General features: G+C 49.4%; 1 protein-coding gene across 1 annotated transcript in view; it reads right to left on the minus strand.

Moving 5' to 3' along the window:
* Positions 1-17768, minus strand: part of Trpc3 (transient receptor potential cation channel subfamily C member 3) — a 41198-nt gene that overhangs the window by 11064 nt on the left and 12366 nt on the right. The window contains exons 3-8 of the mRNA XM_026411749.2: positions 13257-13421; positions 10568-10784; positions 9187-9420; positions 6584-6848; positions 4060-4255; positions 2579-2788 (exon numbers count right to left, since the gene is read on the minus strand). Of these exons, the coding sequence (XP_026267534.2) occupies positions 2579-2788; positions 4060-4255; positions 6584-6848; positions 9187-9420; positions 10568-10784; positions 13257-13421 (1287 nt within the window). The remainder of the gene's footprint in view (positions 1-2578; positions 2789-4059; positions 4256-6583; positions 6849-9186; positions 9421-10567; positions 10785-13256; positions 13422-17768) is intronic.

The raw sequence follows: 17768 nt of genomic DNA on the forward strand, positions 1-17768 counted from the left end.
GCCTGCGCAGGGCATGCTACTGGGTAGCACTGTGGGATCCCATAGCCTTACAATACAAGTCTCAGTAATGCATCTTCTCAAGGCCGTACAAGAGCTGGGATCACACTTGGGAGAGAATTGGGCTACAGAATCTTGGTTTTCTTTCCCTCCTCTGCTTCTCTTCTTAAGGTCTAGACTTTGGGCAAGAATGAGAGCAGGGGGGGCACAGAGGCACATCCACTCCCGTGTGACCTATTACTCATGAGCACACTGCCCCCTGGTACGTGTGGTTCAAAAGCAAGACCCCCCGCCTCCGTCCAAAAAAGCATATACGCCCCAGGACCCGAGAACCACCATCACAATGCGGGAGGTGAGGGATGCGGGGGCGGGGAGTGGAGGTGGCACGGACCCTTCCACTAGTTCTGCAGTGCCAGGGAAAAACCTCATCTAGCGGAGTTAATTCTCCTGTTGGCCACTGGAGGTCAGTGTCTGCCTACCAACCAAGGTCAGTCAGACAGGTGAGCAGGAAAGGCTGCTCCAGGGCCTCCCTCGTCCATAAAGAAAAACAGGAAATGGAATTCTCCAAATTTTTACTAAATTCAGCATTCACGAAAGTCTATGACTGTGCAGAAGGTGAAAGGGTCTGAACAGGCCTATGCGCAACTTAGAATCACAACGACCACTTAAGCCAGATGTGGGAGGTCTAGGAAGCGGAGGCTCTTGCCTCCCCAGAGATGAGCCCAGCCCATCTTCTGCTACCAGCACCTTTCCTGCCCGTGGCACACACAGACAGGAGCAGGTGACCTCAGGGGACACCCTCAGTGGACATCCTACATAAACGCTCCCCTCATTCCTGGGAGAAGCTAGTTTCCTTTAGAGGGGTCCAGGCAGCCGCGGCCTGGGTGTGCTCTTCTCAATCTGAGTTCCCCTTTCTACTTTATGACAGGGTCAGGAAAGAGGTCCACGGACTCAGCTGCCTACAGAAAGAAAGAAGAAAACTAAGGTGTGTTCTATGAGGTGCTAGGGTTGCAAACTCCGCACCTGGGACACTCCTTTTATATACTTCAGTCTTTCAAAGCAAAGTCAGTTTCAGCAGTAGCAGGCGCCACCCAGGATGACAGTTCCACCCAGGCCCCTTTAGGAGACCTGCTGCCCCACAGCTGAAGGTACAGCTCAGGGAGGGAGAGGGAGGCCACAGCCTGGACTGGGCGGCTGAGCACAGAGCAGCCAGGTGCAACAGAAAGCTGGACCCAGGCCTGCCCTGCACGGCCAGCCCAGTTGTAGGGGAGGAATTTGAAGGGCGAAGTTGTCTTATTTATAAAATGGAATAACGGATACCCACCTTGCAGCACGACCTGAGGTTCAGACGTACTGCAAAGCACTTTGTAAACTGTGAATAGGGAAGGGCCCTGATATTTGTTGAGGCTGGAGCTCTCTTAGTCCTCACCACAACCCTCCAGAAGCTTCCTCTTTCAGGGGAAGCGATTAAAGCTCAAATGGCCACGTGGTTTATCCCCGCTACCTGGTCTGACTCCTAAGAGCCAAGATTCAAGCCCAAGTCCAGCAGCAGGGCTGTCTTCCTTGCACTGTAATGCTTCTCGTTGTATGCTTACGAGGTTCTGTTTTAAATCTTGTCATGCCATAACCCTCATTCCCTTACAACCTAACAGCTGTCAGAGCTCACATGCAGGTCAGAGAGGATTAAAAGATTGCATTCTTAAAGAATAAGATTCTAGGGTTGTAACAAATCTTGCAAACTCACCTCTATCTTAAAAACCGAGAAATTAAATTGCATTAATCCTCTTTTCCCCAGCTTCAACTGAGAAAAAGTACCCACCTCTGCTCAGGAAGGCCTGTATTTTAGAGAATTAACCTAAAATCCTGTGGGCTTCTAGATGGCTACAGCTACAGGCCATTTTCACAATTTTAGACAAAAATTGTATATTAAGCCTGTACATTTTCTCCTATCTTCCTCCTTCACTGTTATTTGAATTTTTCCTGTATTTTTCTGTCTCCTCTACCAAGCTTATCTTTGAAAATTAAATTCACGCTCATAAAGTACCATCATGAAACGTTTGTTAAAATTAAAGTCTGACTCAACTGGGACAATGTAGGCAGGCCATTCTTGCTATTATAAAAGGGGCGCTTGGAGTTATTTGAGGAGCTCTCAAATAACTCTCGGTTTTATGATACTAAAGGAAAAAAGTTACTTAGCCCATGAACAAGAAGAGGATGATCTGAGGCTAAAATTATTTAACTTCAGAATCACAGCCGAGAACATGGAACACACCAAAGCAAAGTGCTTCCTAACAACAAGGTTTCTGTTTACGTTTAACAGTTCAAGGGAGTCTTGTCTGTTTTTAATCTGGTGGTTCCCAGGAACTTCTGACCGCCCAGAGCATAGACAAGTGGCTCTTGAAACATTGTGCAGACATCAAGCCCTTGTCTATGGCAGCTGGTGGGATGCACGGCCACTTTCAAGGTCTTCTAGGTTCACACATAAAAACTATTGCACCACACATAAAAATTACACATCAAAAGACAAGGAGAAAGAGACAAAACATGGATTTTAAGGTCTTGGTAAGTTGTCGATACCTACCCTGGACTTTGAGTTACCCATTCCCATTTCTGGATCCTTCTGGAGCCTTCTCCTTCTACATTTGGAGAAGTTGATGATCCGCATGATGAGATACACAAATGATTTTGGACTAGGAACCAGGCTGAAGGGTGGGGGCAAGGTTTTCCCATCATCAAAATAGGAGAGCCAAAGTTTGGAACGAGCAAATTTCCATTCTACGTCACTGTCATCCTGTGTTGCAAAATAGAAATTACTGATTTGAAATTAGCTACTAAATTTTTAAACTAAATATTCCAGTAACAATGTAAATTCTAGCAATGAATATAAATGATTTTTGAAACAGGTAAGGAACTTAAACATAATTTTCTACATACGATCTCTATATGCTATGGGATAAACTGAGGATCACTTCTATGACACCACTTAAACGTTTTCTTTTCCATATTCCTTTGTCTATATCCAGTAAAATATAACCAGAATTTCCTATTCCTCACAAGATAAGACAAAAATATCAGAAAAATTAGAGGCAAGAAAAGACAAAAGTGTTAATTCCCTCCCCCCATTCTTCGCCCCACCAATTCTGCATGTTCAAAGTTAGTTCTTGGCTCTCTACCTCACTCTCCCCTCCCCACACCCACCCAAGCCAGGTTATACACGTGACGTGTTATACTCTAAGGGCAAAAGGAAAATGAGAATTTAGAACAGATTTTGGGAGATTATGTTTCTGACACATGCCCTCAAATGTCATGTAGTTCCCCAGTAGCCTGGACGGTCTCCATCTACTCCTCTCCTCAGGGCCACCCCATGGTGATGGGCATGACCATTCCAATAGGGGCTAGGAAGAGGGGGCCTAGGGTGGAGGAGGCCGGGTCGCTCAGGTCACACAGCCCAGACAGGCACGGACGCACCCACACAGGTAGGCGTTCAGCGCTTCATTTCTGGAGGAGCTAACCTCTGCGTTGGGGACACTATATTGCGAGGCTCTAAACACACTTGGAGATTTGGTAGAGCTGAGAAACAGCTAGGCACTAGGAAGATACCGAGCACAAAACTGGGGGATGGAGGAAAATACATTCAGTGAAGAAGATGCTACCACCCCAGGCCCAACCAGAGATCCAAGGCCGAGCAGTTTCCAGATACTAGAAATTCTGACCAGATCAAGTTTGCCATCTGTTTGCAGGCATCTAGCAATTCTTCCACCAGGAAGGACGCTGACTGGCTAACCCAGGAGACAAAATGTGTCTGCCTACGGCAGGGTACGTGGTCAGTGACTTCAAGACTTCTGAGACACCCTGAGAGAGGTGGAGTGGGAGGGACCTCCTGGGATCTGGGCTCCTAGAAGAACTGGACCGGAGTGACTACCTGCTCAGGGGGAGACACAGCTGAGACCAGGCTCTCTGCACGGAAAGGAGCCTCTTTGTGACCACAAGGCACAGAAACAGATGTCGCATGCCGTCAGAGTGGGATGGCCAGGGCAGATGCTCGGGACGCAGTGGGCTTACCTCAATTTCTTGATAGGAGCTATTGATCATAGCAATGAGCATGTTGAGTAGAACCACCACCATAGTTACATTGTATATCCCGTAAAGGACATAGCCAATATTCTCTATGAATTTGTGGTCGTATTTGAGCACAACGGAAGTCACTTCAGACAACCCAAATATCGACCAAAACAAAGTCTTGAAACTTTCTTCTACACTGTGGGGAAAAAAGACACACAGTAATTAATTAATGATTCCAAGTATTAATTATTCAGAAGTAAAGACAAGTCAGGGCTGAACACCATACAGATGTAAAATGCAATCAGAACAAACATTAGCCACTACTTCTAACGATTTGAAGATGGTTAATAGAAATCCCCCCTCAGGTTTTCAGGACTGGAGATTAAATGGCCAAGGGAGCTTTCCTGAAGGACTTTCCAGGGAAAGTTGTCTGTGCTCAGCAGGAGAAAGCTGAAGCCATATTACCACGCCCATTCCTTTCTCCTGGGAGGATGAAAGTTTGAAGCTTGATTTGGTAGATGGTTTAGATATTTAAGTCAGTTTTCCTGGAGTAGAACAGAAATTAAAATTATGAATCTACTTTTAAAAAGTATATGAACATATTCCTTGCTGCATCATTTGCTATGAAATAATTTGCTTTTAGAATAAAAGCAAGCTAGATATGCAAGGAACAGGCTGAATGATTCTGGGGCATCGAAACCCGGAAGGCCATGCAACCACGGGGGGGAAGTGGGACAGACCTGTCTCCACGTGTTCACTCAGCGATGCCAGAGGAGGGTTAAGTAAGAAACAAGACAGACATGGCGAAAACCTCTATCATCCAGTGACAAGGGAAACCAGATACTTACATTCTACTTTATGAAAAAAAAAAAAAATCTCAAAGTGTCCCAAAGACATAGGCATTTCTGGAACTAGGGAGAATTAGCAGACTGGGGGCCAAGGGTGGGGGGGGGGACCAGCCTGTCATCGTAGACACCTCTCTGAATCTTTTGTCACAAGAACATACAGTCAGTCACCGCTGGGTATCTGTGGGGGCTGGGTTCTAGGACTCTCTGGGAATATGGACGTCTGTGGGTGCCCAGTCCCTTAAAGAAGGCTTAGTGTTTACATATAACCTATGCACCTCTCCTGCATGCTTTAAACCATCTCCAGGTGGCTTACAATACTTGATATGGTGACACTGCAATGCAGTTGTTGCAACAGTTGTTCTCCTGTGCCGTACAGGGAACAAGGACAAGGAAAAACAGCTGTGTGGGTTCAGCAAGGACACGGTGTTGTCAGGCCACTCGTGACCCAGGGCTCGCTGAACTTACAAGGAGCCCACAGATCTTGAGAGCCAACAGTGTCACCTCCCCAGAAGCCGCCCTTGGCTGGACATGAAGTGGGGCAGCGGAACAAGGAGGCCGCGTGTCTGCCCCGATCACAGGACTTCCTGATTCCTCCTTCAGCCACCAGCACCCGGCTCTCCCACACCAGTCCCCTGCTGGCGTTCCTCAGCCACTTTGGCAAAAGGCACATGGCTGTTTTTAACATGTGACTGACTTGTGATCCCTGATCCGAGGACTAAATAAATAATCCTGGAACAGTTATGTAAAATTCCATTACAAAGAAAGGTTCTAAAGCAAGTTCTTTTTCCGGAAAACAATGAATGGGAATAGTATTTAAAGAGGGGGAGGGAAAGGGGGGGCGCTGTGTACCTCTGTGCTTTCCCCAGCAGGTTCAAGCTGATGGTTTCCTTTATTACAATAAAGTGAATTTCAGTCTCTCGCACCTTCCGACTGCTCTCTGTTAACTGCTGGGAACACTAGTTCAGAGCTATTCAGATGCCCGCAAGGCCTTGGTAAGCTATTTTCCCCTACGGGGAACCTGCCGAGAGGGAAGCTGGTTCCCAGCTGTGGCTTCCTTCACAGGGCACCCAGGAACGGCAGGAGGGAGCATGATACAGGGAGGCCATCTCCATGACAACCGAACACCAACGGGCGAGAAGGGCCCACAGTCTGGGTACCTCCACCCCGAGCCCACAGGGGTAGTGAGACTCAGCTGGGTCAAGGAAGGCTTCCCAGGGAGACAGTCACAGTGCAGGAACCAGGTGACCCTGGGCAGGAAGCGGCCTCACCACTCCAGTGGGCTCCAGGACGTGCCCTTTCCCCTCGCCCTCCTCCCCGCACTGTCAAAGACTCACTGAGACAAACCAGCGCTTCCGGTTCAGAAGAGTAGTCCTAGCTACAAAGGGACAGGCCTAAATCTAACATAAGGAAAGAGACATCCAGGATTAGCAATCCCATACTCCAGTCTCTTAAAATAGCAGATTTTGTCCAGGATTTTTTCCGAATCCTGATTGATTCTGTGGCCAAATGTTCACTAAGGTAAAAGAGAGGAAGTTGTGGAGCCACAGAATCACACGCAGGAACTGACTGTTTTCATGTTTTTTTTTCTGCTCTTAAAAACACCTTCACTACGGTAATTGGAATTTTTCTTCTGCTTCGTCTAGACCTGCTGGAATTCCTCTTCGTGCTCGACTTACGTGGTGAAAGCAGCGTTGACTTTGGCCCCCAGGTAGTAAGAGTACAGTATGAACATGCCGATCATGAAGGCCAGAAACACCATGATGAAGAGGACCATGAACTTGAATATGTCCTTCACCGTCCTTCCAAGAGAGATCTGCAAGGGGCCGAAGCTCTCGTTGGCAGGGAGGATGTAGGCGATGCGAGAGAAGCTGAGCACAACAGCGATGGCATACAGGCCTTCGGAGATGATCTGCGGGTCAGAAGGCAGCCATTTATCTCTAGCTAGAAAAGAGAGAGAGATGAACAATGGAGTGCCCTGCCCCCGGCCAGCAGGCAAAGTGAACGCACCAGTAGGTCTGTCCTGTAGGTGGCTGGCTCTGCTCTCGGCCCATTTAATTAACTGTCCAGTACTATTCTTACGTTAATCAAGAAACACAATTTCTATATTACTTTCAGTGGAGAAAAGACCAGTGTAAAGACACTAAACTGACAACACATGGATCCGAAAAAGAATAAGAGATAAAGAAGTTAGAGCACTTCTCAGACACCGACGTGTCCAGATGACGCAACCACCCACTGGCCTGTCCTCTCATCGTTAGACTTATTAATCAGCTCTTCTGGTGTCCAATGGGCATAGCTGGAGCAAAACTTTTTTAAAAATATCTTTAGTTGTAGATGGACACAATTTAGTTGTAGATGGACACAATATCTTTATTTTACTTATTTGTATGTGGTGCTGAGGCTCGAACCCAGTGCCTCACCTGTGCGAGGCAAGCGCTCTGCCACTGAGCTATTGTCCCAGCCCGAAGTGAAACTTCTTTCCCATGTTTGGTGGGAAATTAGTTTGTCTATCAGTTTATGCAAGTGAAATCTCAGACAGCATTGAGGGAGAGTGTCACTGGACCACAGTAGTGCTGCCAGGTGACGGCCAAGCAAGCTGACTTGTTTCTAGAGGACGTAAAAGGCCAGGAAGGGTAAAGATTGGGGATGCAGATTCACAACAAGAGCTTAATGAGCCTTTCAGGGTTACTGAGTCTGCAGCAGATCCATTTCCCCAGCAGGTCAGTGAAGAACTGTGTGGCTGATTTTGTGTGAACTGGGTCATTTCCAAAAGCATGGACACGCTGTGGACATTGCAGTAAGAAGCATTAACATTCACTGAACACTCCCAGCACGTCACTGTCACGTGCTGCCCCGTGAGCATGTGTGGCAAATGCTGGCCTCTTGGAGATGCAGAAGCCAAGACTTGGAAAGTCAAAACCATGATCAGATCACTTGTCCAGGAGGTGGAAGGCCAGCAGTCACCAAGTCCCCTTGAGACAACAGCCATTAAATAGACACAGATAAACTCAAGACACATAAGTTATGGAAATATCAAGACCTAGATAACACACAAATAAAGACTAATTCTTAAGTGCAAATGGTGATCCTTGGCTCGTTTGAACCAGTGTCCTGGCTGGGTGAAAATCCTTGCTGACAGCAGGAGACACCACGCTTCAGTTCCACACATTGCAAGACCTTGCTCGTGAGAGCAGGAGCCCAGCCTTCCAACCTGGACTCGCCCCCCAGGGAACCCTGACTACTGCCTCTACAGTCATCCTCCAAGCAGAACACACACTCCACGCCTGAGCTTCCACCTCTGCAGGGCTTGGATTTATACACGTAGGTGAAGATTGTCACTGCAGTTCAGGGAAGGGAACAAACAGCACCCGACAGGTCTGTGCTGGGCAAGAGGTCATCCGCCGCCTTTCACCTGGATGTCCACGGGGCCCCTGCTCTTGGTGACAGAGAAGTCCGGCAAGAGCCCCACTCTGGGCCAGGTGTGTCTGCCGTCTCCGCAGCTGCGGCTCTCTTGGCCTCAGTGCCCCGGCACCTCAGCTTACGTCTTTTTCACGTGGCTCTCACAGCCGTTTAGACTTCCATTGTCTCATTTGCTTGAACCCACAGCCTCGGGGACTCTGGGCCCTGAGGATCTGGCTTCATAGATTCCAAGGCTCATGCTGCGTCCACTGTCCACAAATGTGCAACACACCTTTCACACTAACACACGGAAGTGGTCCATTATTTAAGGGGGGTGCTTATGTGGTTTCAGTTACTCATGGTCAACTGTGATCTGAAAATTTTAAGTGGAAGTTTCCACAAATAAACCATTTTTAAGTGTTATATGGCACAGCATTCTGAGCAGCCCGCTCAATCTGTGCAGACTCATTCTGTCTCTTGTAGGACATGAATACCAGTGTGTCCATGTGGCATAAGCTACCTGCCCATCAGCGACTTAGGAGCCGTCTAGGTGATCAGACCACTGTCACTGTATTGCAGTGTTCATTGTTCAAGAAACCCTCATTTTATTTAATAATACGCCCAAAGAAAGAGAAGCGATGCTAGCAACTGTATTATCATATATTATAGTTATTCCATTTTATCATGAATGTCATTAATCTCACATTGTGCCTGACCTACTTACTAGATTTACTGTAAGTGCATATTCATGTGTGGGAAGAGACAATATATATATACATCCGCAGTTTCAGGAGCCCCCTGGGGGCCTCGGGACACGCCCATCCTGGATGGAGGCCACCGTACTCCTGACTGGCATTTCCTCCCGCAGCGAGCCACTCACCGTAGGTGAAGTACTGTATCTCGGGCGGCAGCGTCACTTGGCTGAGGTCACTCTCTTGGACGTAGCTGTCCACGTACTGCTGGGCTTTTGTCGCCTGAAGGAAGGCCAGGAGCCTGGCCGTGAAGGCGGCGATGAAGATGGAGAGCATCCCAAAGTCCAGCACGTTCCACAGCTGCAGGATGTACTCCCTGGGCCCTTCCAGCCACAGCTCCTTACACTCAGACCACATCATCCCTGCGTGGGAAGCGAGGTGCGCGTGAGAGCAAGCTCAGGGGGAAGCTGCCGCCAGGCGCCTGCCGACCCAGGCCCACCCTGGGGGGAAGGGCTTCCCTCGGGAGGACACACCCCGCCAGAACCAGAGACAGGGCTCTACGCGTGGCCACCCAGACGGGACCTGCGGCAGGTGCAGAGAGGAGGGAGGAAGCAGGCAGGTCAGACTCAGGGAGGACAGAAGAAGAGGTGTCCCTACAAAAATCCAAGTGGCTGACCATCAAGCCATGGTGACTGGGCAAACGAGCCCCTGCAGGAGACAGTCACCTGGAATTCTAATGACGGGCTCCCCAGCCACCCAGGAAGCCGGACTGTCCTCTCCCCACTCCCACTCTGCCCCATGCTGGGGGGGCCAGGAGCATCCCAGGGACAAGACAAACCCCCCCAGAAAGGCGCCACTTAGGATAAAACTGAAGGCAGAGGTGCCTCGAGGGGAGAAGGGCACAAGGTCGCCCTGTGAGAGGGCACAGGAACCCGAGAGTTCACCAAGACAGAGTTCCTAAGATGATTACTTGGCCCAGGTTGAGACCAGGGGCCAGTGAAGGGGATAACAAGCCCATCCACTCAGGGAAGGAGAAGACACCAAGAAACACACAGGATGGAAGACAGAAAACAGACAAAAATTTGGATCAGTGATCAGTGGACAAACCTGTTCCAACATGCACTTATTAAAATGTTCACTTTAACACAGGTACTCAAAATGGGTTACTGCAAAGCAAAGTAACCAATATCCTGAAAATGGAAACTCCTAAAAATCTCTCAAATGCAACATAAAGGTTCTTTAGTCCTCAGTTTATTTCATAAGCATTTCAATTGATCACAACAGTGAACTACATTTAAAAACTTAACTTAGTTGTGTTCAATCATTGAAGTTAGATTTCTGAAACATGGTAAATTTGTAATCAGGTCAAGTTAATCATAAAAACTTATTCTGAGTTAAGGCATAACTTTTATAGGCATGTACCAAGTTATTCAATTATTTTGCTCCTTAGCTCACCTGACACTGGTGACGTCCTTACCAGGGAAGGCATAGCAGCTTTGGCAGCAACTGACCATTATTTAGACAACTAGTTTTTGGTAAAAGTTAGGGTACTTGAAATCAAAGCCTCACCGAGAACCCAGACCATGATCAGCATCTCTGTCCACGTGAACTGAGTGGTCTTCACCCTGAAGATCTGTTTGGGGTAGTCAGTGACCGTGATGTTGGGCAGTGTGGCGATGCCTTCAAACCTGTCGGAGGCGTTGAACACCAGCAGGCCCAGGAAGATGATGAAGGAGGCCGCGTGTGCCACAAACTTCATGAAAGGGCTCCGCAGAACCCGCCCCAGCTGGAGCAAGACGGGGCAGCGGGGAGACAGAGAAATTTCACTTTAGAAAACGTGCCTTCCACTTTTAACACTTCACATACAGACAACAGACAAAGGAAATGGGAGCACTTTAAAGACCTGCTTCTGTTCCTGAAGAGCTATAATGGTGAAAGCTAATCTTTACAGGGAGACCCTGGGTTGAAAAGTGATTTAATAAGGCCTCCTCGGGATTCATGGTTTCTCAACGTCTCGTTTCCCTCGGGCAACTACGCTGGCAGATGCACTTCCAGGGCTCCCAGGACGCGTGCGGTTCTTGTTCCCTCTTCACGAGAGAGACTTGTCGAAATCAAAGTCCTTGCAGCTGGAAAGAAACTTTGAATGTGCCCTATGCGGTTCTGTGATGCTTTGTAACTGAAATTCTAGAAGTTTGTAGACTTCAGGGCATTAAAAACTCTCTGAGGGGTTGGAAAACATAGTTACTACAGCAGAAGTAAATTCGAGTTCTCATTTCTAAATACTTCAAAATCATTATACCTTGTATCATATGAAAAGGCAGAAAATATTAGAATCAAAATGAATATTTTATCCATTACCACCTCAATCATTGAAACCTCCAAGTAGGTTAACTTAATTAAAAGTCATCCTCTGAGTTTGGAAAATCATGCTGTAGTGCAAAGCTATTCTAAAGTTCAGTTTGTAATTATTTTTAGGTGACTCCTGAAAAATCCCCTGGGACACGATGTCCTTAAAAGTCCCGTGTTCTAGTGGAAATGAAAAGCAGTCCCTCCTGCCTCCCAGGCCTCCGCGGCCCTCATTCCTGAGCATGCGGTAGATTTATCAAGTGAGTTGTCCAGTCCACACTCCCAGCTCCTGCCTGGAACTCGCTCTGTGACCTCAGAAGCACTGAGGTTCGCATTTGAAAGACTGAACTTTGAACAAATGTCCAGAGCCTCAGTCTGATGTCGACAAATGACCAAGAACATCCAGTATTGCTGGGGCTGGAGACACAGGAGGGCACATGGCAGAATTCACATCTTCTAGGCTGGACACAGAGGAGTACACTGCCGTGTCACACTGCTGTCCACAGCCGTGGAGAGGGCACACGGGGCAGCTTGTCCACAGCATCTGCTTCTCCTAAAGGGGGAAGAGGAAGCTGTGCCCTTCTCTGAGTAATGGGGCAGGTGTGGAGTACGCTTGCTGTCTCCTTTGGGCCCTGGGTGGGTGGTTCACTGCAGCTATACACGGGGGCACGAGGAATGACTCAGCTCCCACGACCCCCTCTGCCCAGGAGAGACTACCACCCTGTGAGGAGTGGCCCAGAGGTCCACTTCAAACCTGACGTCCTGTCCTAGCTGGTGAGCTGCTAGGAGACATGGGAGTGCTCCAGTTCATCACCCACAGAGAGGGACGCCCGTGGGAGGGTGGTGGTGTCCCTCGGCGCTGTCCTCATGGATCAGGGTTTGGTGTTTATGTAGCTGAAGAATCAGGAAGTACTTTTCCACAATATGGAACAGAAGAACTTCGTCCGTCATGAGAGCTTTCTGCCCTCGGCTGCCCTGGGCAGCCCAGCACTGAGGTGAGAGGAATGAGGAATCCCCCCCCCAGACACACACACAGACACACACACAGACACACACACAGACACACACACACAGACACACACATACAGACACACACACAGACACACACACAGACACACACAGACACACACAGAGACACACACACACACACACACACACACACACACACACACAGTGCCCTGGAGCAGGACTGCCCGGGAGTCTAGCCAGAGTGCCCACGGGTTTCCAGGGCCATTTAGAAGTGGCCGTGACTCGTTCTGCCTGACACTGCCCCCATTATAAATAAAACCAGGTTCTGGAAGACGGAGCAGGACTGAGCGGCCTCGGAGCAGCTCCTTCCCTCCCTCCAGCAGTGCCTTATCAGCCTCCCGGGACTCCGCGGCCAGGCTGGGTCCCGCTCCCGCCTCCTTCAGGGACCTCTCAGGCCCCTCTGCAGGGCTCCTCATGAGCAGGCCGAGAGGCGAGGAAGGGTAGGGGACAGGTGGCCTAAGCAAAACCAGATGATGTCACAGACCCCACATGTGCCTGGAGGAACCGAGGGCTAGGGGGGCGACTCAGGTCCCAGGCCGAGAGCCCGTCCTCAGTGGGCTTGGGACCCAGCCTCAGATGGCTCCCGCGGGCTCCGGCCAGCCCCGATGACCTACTGCTTGGTTCTCACAGTGGGGCTGTCCCTTCTGGTTCCAGCACGGTCAACGCTCTGCTTATGAAGCTGTCAACAGTGTGGGCCTGAATGCGCTGGGCTCTCTCTCCTGTCTGTCTACCCGAGATCTTAACTCCTGGGCCTGAGCGCCTTGTGCCTGAAGACGCAGCACAGATCTGTGCTCGCGAGGGAACCAACATCCAGGGGAAGCTCCCTTCTCTCCTCATCTAGAGGGTCACACTGCACCAACACAGGAGGGTGTGGGGCCAGTACCCGGCTGCAGGGGGCGATCCAGTAGCCGATGGCGAGCAGCGGGAGGCCCACGGCCACCACCAGCACCACCAGGCACTTGACAGCCACCGTCTGCTCCCGCAGGCCCGAGAGGTTCTCGTACCAGATGGTCAGGAGCTGCTGCTGGCAGTTGGGGTGCGCCACAAACTGGGGAAGGGAGAGAGAGAAGTCACCACACCGCACACACCGCTCAGCCGGGCCCCACGTGCGCCCAGACAGTGCCAGACCCAGGCCCTGGAGGTTCCGGAGAATCCTCCTTTGCCTTCCCTCCATTTCCCGAAGCTACTTCGTGACTGTTAGCAGAGCTCATGTGGAGACAGGCGTGGAACCGACACTGTCCTCCATCAGAGTTCTTTCTGACAGAAACCCTCCAACGTGCACTGCTTCCTGTGAGCAGTTTGAGTGGCGCCTGGCTCCTTTTGTGAAAGCATGCGACCTGCCATCTGCCGGCTCCTGGCACTCAATGCCAATGGAAACGCAAAAGGTATCTGGCTTATTGTCGACTACTGCTGAAAGAGGGTGTTTTTAAATGTCTCGAGCAGCCCTAAAATGCATCATGTATGAAAAACACAGAGATGCTGTGCCCCCTGAGTGTGTAGGTATTGTCACTGAAAACCCAGACCTGCCAAGCACCAGTGACCTGCAGGTGGGGCCGGGTCCACGCCCACTGCCTCCGGGCTGGCATCCCCGGGATTTCTCTATTTCAGAAACCTGCCCTCTTGCAGGGCCTTCCTCCACACAGGCGAGAAGAACACAACATCTCCAGCAGTTATTTCATGACTACGGTCTCTTCAGGAAAAATGAACCAGTGTCACTGACTTCAGCCTGCCACTTGAGTTCGCCACGCCATCTGCCTGCATCGTTGAGAGGCACCGGGGTTCTCAGGGACCTGCCCTCTTCCGGGAAGCACAATATCAGGCCAAGGTAAAGCTCCCAGGCCCCAAAGCTGCCATGGTGCTAGGTCCGCCCTCCTTTGAATGCCCAAGCTTGCGAATCTGGAGGTCATTCCAAAGCGGACTATGAGCGCCAACAGATTTTTTTAAAGGAGACTTTTACTATGATAAAATAAAATTCTCACTGTCTTCTGGAAAGCCAGAATAAGCAATAACAACAAACCTGTTAGGATGCACCCACAAAATGTTCTGGGAACTTGGAGAGGCAGAGAGCAGCCGCAGTCCCACTGGCCAAGGGTTTCTCGTCCATCAAGTTCTGGCCAGTGACCCTAACGGTGCCTGTCACCCAGGCAGTTCCTCAAGCCACCCAGCTGTCCACACCCCTGGGCACGATGCCCCCGCATGGCCACCCCTGGCTGAAGCCTGCAGGCACCCACTCCGGGCATGCAGGCCTGACAGCTCTGCCAGCTGCCACTGAGCCGCGTGCAAGAGGACTTGAGAGCCAGTTGACAGAGCGGAGGGAATGCAGACACAGATGTGATATTTGAAATACTCAACTGGATTACTTGCAACACCACTACCTAGTGGTGTTTGGAGGGTTTAACGGCTTGCAAGAGGCTGCTCTTTTCTTGTTTGATGGTCAATGTATATTTATATGTTATGGACTTAGTGTTTGTGTCCAACCCCTGATGTGAGGGTGTCAGGAGAGGGTGAGTGAACCCCCAGGGAGAAGAGGAGAACAAGGGCTCTGGACTTTCACAACTGTCCCCCGACTGCCCCACCCACACATTCACTGAGATTCAGTCTCACTAAACCCTCGGGAACTCAGACCCTACTGTCACCAGCTGCCATTTTCTCTCTTGAAAACTTGCCCTCCACTGAGGAACTAAGCATGGCTGACCCATGGGGTCTGTCTCTGTTTCTTTTTCTTTCTCTTTCATTTTGCTTTCGGTGAGGGTGGAGCTCTCATGGCAGGATCAGTGCCCTTGTAAGAGTCCCCTTCCTGCCACATGTGGGTAAATGAGAAGATCACAGTCTGTAACCCGGAAAAGCACCTTCACCAGAGCCCAACCCTGCTGCACCTGAGCTCCCCCTCCAGCCCCCAGAACAGTGAGAAATACATTTCTTTTGTTTATAAATCACCCAGGCTGAGGTATTTTGTTACAGTGGCCCAAACTACGACACATTTTATTATAAATTCCTTTCATTCAGTTATACAGATCTGAGGTCCTTATGCACTCTAGTGCTTGCCGGATGCTAAGTACTCATTAGATCTTTCCAGACCAAGATGCTGTCACACTTTAAACTTTCTGCCTTTTGAAAACAATATTTCATGTAACATTGCAGTCATTATTCGAAAATGATAAAATCCCTGGGTCTAGTGCTGGGTATGGTGGCACATGCCTGTAATTCCAGCTATTAGAGAGGCTGGGGCAGGAGGATTGCAAGTTGGAGGCAAGACTTGGCAATTTAGTGAGACCCTGTCTCAATAAATAAAAAGGGCTGGGGTGTAGCTCAGTGGTGGAACACTGGTGCACAGAGTTGGGGTTCCATCCTCAGCTGTAGAAAAAAGAAGGAAGAGGAGGGGGGAGGAGGAGAGGGAGGAGGAGGAGAAGGAGAAAGAAATCTGTGGGTATAATCAAGGGTGACAACTTCCCGGGTCTAGGTGACGAGATTCTTAGGACCCTTGATGAGAACTCCAAATTTCCACCCCCGCCCTGGTCCTATATTTGTATCATTTTCTTATTCTCACCCCTCTCTCCAGCTCCCAATGTCCATCTCATTATTCATTCACTCATCAGAATGGCTGAGACCTTGCTGAGAGCCAGACACTGTGCTGGGCACTTGGCACAAGAAGATAAAGATGGGGGCACCCGCCTTGCCCAGAGGGCTTGGCCCTGCCCAGGGAACGCAGCGAGCTCTCGCCAAGGGACAGGCGTGGTCACAGAGGTGGGACTCCACGTGGGGCACACAGAGTTTAAAATGAAACAGTGTTAATTTGGATGTTGGTCCACGTCTCTTGGAATTTGGGGGGGTGCATTTGTGGGAAGTTGGACAGGCAGAAATAAAGGGCACCCCTGGTAACGCTGGCCAGGCTGGCACAGGAAGGAAAGCTACAGGCTGAGCACATAAGTCACCAGATTGTCACTACCTGGAAAGCCAACCTTGTACCTTTTTTTTTTTTAAGGATATCATGTTTCTTTTTTTAAAAATATCTTTATTTATTTTTACGTGGTGCTGAGGACCGAACCCAGGGCCTCACACGTGCGAGATGAGCACTCTACCACTGAGCTGTGGCCCCAGCCCCACAACCTTGCACCTTTTTTTTTTTTTTTAATAAGTCGAGGGGTTTCTGTGAGGCACAGAATACCCGTGAGGTCTGGAGACACGTGGGCTGTGTCCACTGGGATTTCTGGATAAATTTCCTTGGGGCTTGTCTGCTGACTATGGTTTGAATGTGTCTCCTCCAAAATTTGGATGTTGCCCATGTGATATTCTTAAGAGGTGAGAGCTTTGAGAGGTGACCAGGTGTAGGGTGCACACCTCAGCTCTCGGGAGGCTGAGGCAGGAGGATTCCTTCAGCTCAGGAGTGCAAGGCCAGCTGCGCAACATCACAAGACCCTGTCTCTTAAAACAAAAGCAGAAATCCCTCTACTAAGAGGTGAGGAGGCCGAGAGGGCCCTCCCTCCCTGAGGGAATGAAACCTTACAGAGAGAGTTCCTGCGCCACGGTGAGCTGGCTTGTCTTCACTCTCTGCCGCGTCAGGACCCTGCCTGTCTGAAGGATGCAGTCCTCACCAGAACTGAACCTGCGGATGCTTTCTTGATCTAGGACTATCTCCAGAGCTCCGAGGAAGACATCTCTCTTCCTGTAAATTAGCCTCAAATATTCGGTTACAGCAGCACAAGGACTATGATTCTCTGAGGCTTTAAACCCTGAGGATGGAAACATTGAAGCTGTGGTGTGGCTCTCCCTCTTCCTGCCTGCTAATCCTCAGACCTGAAGATGCGTTTGATGGCATGAATTACATCTGCATAAAGGTTGCACGGCCTCAGACCCCCGACGGAAACCTGTCCTTACCACACAGCAAACGTGAGGGTCAGTGTCTGACTTGCTGTGACTTGGACACACAGTGCAAATCTCCCAGCCTGTTAGATGCCAGCCCAGATCACAGTGTCTGCTCTGTGTGTCATACTTTAAGACTCAGCCTAGCAGGTGTGTTTCCTACACACCTACTTCTACCCTCTCTTTATTTGTGATAATTCACCCTCCATGACATCTGTATTACTTTTAGTTCATGCAAATAGATTTTTCTCAACAATTTAAAATTCTACTACAAGCATATAAAGGGCATTTCAAAAGCAGAAGATAAAACCAAATATAGTATTAGCAAGTAAGGGGAAAAAAAACCAACAAAACTAATCCCTCTAGGAGATGAGTTTTTCACTTTCCAATGACTTCAAAATAGGGCACTGACCTTTATCTCTTAAAACTATTTTACTTTCTAAAAAATATCCCTGTGTTCCACACCACAACTAGCTGGATAGAATTTGTATGTTGTTTCCCAACTTCAGTGGACCAGCAAATTGAAGTCATTACA

The sequence above is a fragment of the Urocitellus parryii genome, chromosome 10, assembly GCF_045843805.1.
Source record: "Urocitellus parryii isolate mUroPar1 chromosome 10, mUroPar1.hap1, whole genome shotgun sequence".
NCBI classification, from domain to species: domain Eukaryota; kingdom Metazoa; phylum Chordata; class Mammalia; order Rodentia; family Sciuridae; genus Urocitellus; species Urocitellus parryii.